This window comes from Chenopodium album, chromosome 12 (assembly GCF_948465745.1).
Source record: "Chenopodium album chromosome 12, dcCheAlbu1.1, whole genome shotgun sequence".
Classification (NCBI taxonomy): Eukaryota; Viridiplantae; Streptophyta; class Magnoliopsida; order Caryophyllales; family Amaranthaceae; genus Chenopodium; species Chenopodium album.
Window position 1 is genome coordinate 10,746,674 of NC_137845.1, and position 3,721 is coordinate 10,750,394.

Sequence of the window (3,721 nt, forward strand, 5' to 3'; positions counted from 1 at the left end):
ATGGTTAATAAGAGTATTGTAATATCTTATCTAATTGATAATACAAAATTCAATCCAATAAAATTTGTTAGGACAAGATAAAGCTAATAAGGTGAACGAACAGGAAGTTCTATCTATATGATAATATATTATAGATAACTGAATTATTAAAATATTTTTAAGGAAAAATATATAAAAAGCATAATTGTGATTAGTGGAACACAATATACTATTACCCCAAAAACAATATACGAAGTACATTCCTAATTAAAATAAACCAGTTCCACATAAAAAAATTTTAATCACTACAATTAAACCATACGTATTAAAAAATCTATTAAATATAATAATAACTTTCTTAAATTAAATTAAAAATTTATTAGATATAATAATTACTTTCTTAAATTGATTAAAGAGGCTTTTATTGGATTAATTATCAATTAATTATGGTACAAGAAATTGAAAACATTTATATTGTAGAAGATATAATCAAAATAAATTTATGGATATATTTACATCAACCAAATCCTAAATCAAAACGGATTAGCATTGAATATTACTTAATTTCTTATTATTAATACCCTTCCATATATTCATCAATCCTCACCCTAATTTTCAATTCCTTCTTTTAGCCTAAAAACTCCAAATTTCAAGACTAATTCATCAATTATAGCTAAACAATGGCAAAAACACCTTCAATCGTGTCGTTTGGAGAGATGTTGATCGATTTTGTACCGGATGAAGCCGGTGTTTCGTTGGCTGAATCTCGTGGATTCATCAAGGCTCCTGGTGGTGCACCCGCTAACGTTGCATGCGCCATCCCTAAGCTTGGTGGCACCTCCGCCTTCGTAGGAAAGGTAATATAATTCCATCATCCTTTTTATCTTCGATCACAATATAATACTCGTAAATTTTTTGCAACCTTATTAGCGAAATATTAGTTGATTCTGCTTTTAACACAATAAACAAGTTATTTATCAACCATTAATTTAATCGAAGTATTATTCTAGATTTGTAAATATTTTTGAAACCTAGTTTGGAGAACGATTTTTTTTATTTTTTATTTTTTATTTATATTTTAAAATTTTTTATTAATTTTATTTATTTATTTTTTTATCAAGAATGTTGATAGATTATTGTATAGTTACCCAATTTTTTTATTTTATTTTTTTGTTTTGATTTGATGTTTTAAATTAAGGTTCAATTTAAAGATTATTAATATTTTGATTAATTGATTATATGTTATTAAAATATTGTGTTGATTTTCTTTAAAAAAAAAAAAAAAAAACAATATTGTGTTGATTTGCTTGATCAATGAAAAACCCTAATTGTACGTGTACTTGTATTCTCCTAACTGTTAAATTAACTAAATTCGTGAAAATTTCTAATAAATTGATTTCATGTTTTAATTTATGCAATTGTGTTATAGGTTGGGGATGACGAGTTTGGTAAGATGCTCGTGGACATACTTGATAAAAATGGTGTAAACACCGAAGGAGTGTGTTTCGACAAGGTTGCTAGGACTGCCCTAGCATTTGTTACATTGAAGAAAAACGGTGAAAGGGAATTCATGTTTTACAGGAACCCTAGTGCAGATATGCTCTTAGAATCATCGGAGTTACCTCTTGACCTAATCAAGCAAGCTAAAGTGTTTCACTATGGCTCGATAAGCTTGATCACTGAGCCTTGTAGGTCAGCTCATATCGCGGCTATGAAAACTGCTAAAGAGGCCGGGGTTCTCCTTTCGTATGACCCTAATTTGAGACTACTTCTTTGGTCTTCCCCTGAGGCTGCTAAGGAGGGTATTATGAGTATTTGGAATGAGGCTGATATCATTAAGGTTCGTTTGTAGTCTTTTATGATAATCTTAATTTTAATTGATGTCTTAACAAATGTTTTGATCGTTATAATTAAAATCTAGTAAATTGTTTTGATTTGTTTGAATTAGGTGAGTGATGAAGAGGTTGAATTCTTAACCGGTGGAGATGCTAGTGATGACGAAGTGGTGAACAAATTGTGGTTCGACGGCCTCAAGCTCCTCCTTGTCACATACGGAGAGAAGGGTTGTAGATACTACACCAAGGTTTGTTATACTTGTTTATATGTTGTTATACTCTTGCATAAATAAAAGTATAAAACTTTTGGAATAGAAAATTGAAATTTGAATAATTTGCAGGATTATAAAGGATCATTGAAGGGTTATTCAGTAAACACCGTTGATACAACAGGAGCAGGAGATGCATTTGTTGGTTCTTTTCTCTATTCGCTTGCTAAGGATTCTTCAATTTTGAAGGTAAAACTAACCATTTTCAATCCTCAATTCGTCCTATTACATACATTGCTCTTTGTAATATGATGAATTTAAAGTTCTTTAAATAACATACTTTAGCCTTTTTGTTTAGATCTTTTGGTTCTATTTTTATGTTGTCAATTAATTAATCTTTATAACAATATTGAACAGGATGAAGATAAGCTAAAGGAGGCATTAACCCTGGCAAACGCTTGTGGCGCTCTTTGCACAACCCAGAAGGGTGCCATCCCCGGCCTTCCAAGTTTACCTGCTGCACTTGAGTTGATCAACCAAGGAAATTGATCGAAATTCTATTTTAAATAATAATTTGCTCATGAATAAGACTAGTTTTAGTGTTTTTGTTTAAGTACGAACAATAGTACTTTATATTTTGAAAGGCTAAACAATGAGATCCTTTCTATGCCTATATATCTCTCGCATTTGTCTTTTACACACTTTCTCATAATTTTCGTCGATAATTTAAGAGTTTAGTACACAATTTAACTTGTGTAAAAGAAAATCACGAAGACCTATACTTTGTACTCCAAACTACATACATCGTACTAGGCTAGATCAAGTTACCTTGGCTGAACAATTCTTGGTACCACAACTTATACAGTATGTTGCACAAGCTTGCAACAACAAAATCGATTATCAATGTGTATGTTTCCTGATCAAAGTTTTAAAGTAGGCTTTTTTCAGATAAAACTAAGGGGACATCATAATTTTTCTGATGTATGATTATCTTTGTCATATCAAAGGGGAAAACACGATCCATAATTTACCTTATTACAAGTATTTTACTCCGTATTTGGGTAAGGAGAGTTTTCTTACAAATCAGATCGATGGAGATCTTACCTGTTTGGGGTGAGAATTGAATTCCTCGGGACGGAAGGAAGGCCAATGCCATGTGAACTTTTATTGATAGCAAAGCAATAATCTGATTAACGAAAAAAAAAAATAAATCTGACTCTAAAACATCCTCAAGAGTAACAAACTAACAACCAGCCCAAAATCTAGTGGATGATTTTTGGTGTACAATTCTTAAAAGGATGATTATACAAACCTTAACACAATCTAAAACCTTATTTACAAGAACAAAACATATTACTCACTTTTTTAGTGGATGATTTTATTAATTTCTCAAATTAAAACATTTATTTACTGATTCAATTCGTATACATTACCAAATTAACCAATAATCATACAAAGAAATATAAAAACATTAAAACAAAAAATTCCAAAAATAAAAATAAAAATTACTTGTACCCTTTTTTCCCTTGCTTTCTAACATGATTTTGCAAAAATCCAATCCCCTTAAAAGCCTTAGAAAATTTCATCCCCATACTTAGATTCATCTTCCCAGCAGACAACTTCAAAGCTTGTAAACAACAAAATTTACCATTATCTTCATAATAATCATCTTCATCTTCATTAATCATCATTAAATCC

General features: G+C 30.2%; 1 protein-coding gene across 1 annotated transcript; it reads left to right on the forward strand.

Moving 5' to 3' along the window:
* Nucleotides 1-659: 659 nt before the first annotated feature.
* LOC145571955 (putative fructokinase-5) lies at nucleotides 660-2,681 on the forward strand. The gene is made up of 5 exons (XM_081630970.1): nucleotides 660-836; nucleotides 1,409-1,819; nucleotides 1,928-2,062; nucleotides 2,156-2,272; nucleotides 2,441-2,681. The coding sequence occupies exons 1-5, from the start codon at nucleotides 660-662 to the stop codon at nucleotides 2,570-2,572; spliced, it is 972 nt and encodes a 323-aa protein (XP_081487096.1). The 3' UTR covers nucleotides 2,573-2,681.
* The last annotated feature ends 1,040 nt before the right edge of the window (nucleotides 2,682-3,721 follow it).

Bases quoted from the DNA above. Each gene is read 5' to 3' on its own strand.
- LOC145571955 (XM_081630970.1), top strand. From the start codon at position 660: ATGGCAAAAACACCTTCAATCGTGTCGTTTGGAGAGATGTTGATCGAT. The intron at 837-1,408 runs GTAATATAATTC...ATTGTGTTATAG, and splicing joins CCTCCGCCTTCGTAGGAAAG to GTTGGGGATGACGAGTTTGG. The intron at 2,273-2,440 runs GTAAAACTAACC...AATATTGAACAG, and splicing joins AGGATTCTTCAATTTTGAAG to GATGAAGATAAGCTAAAGGA.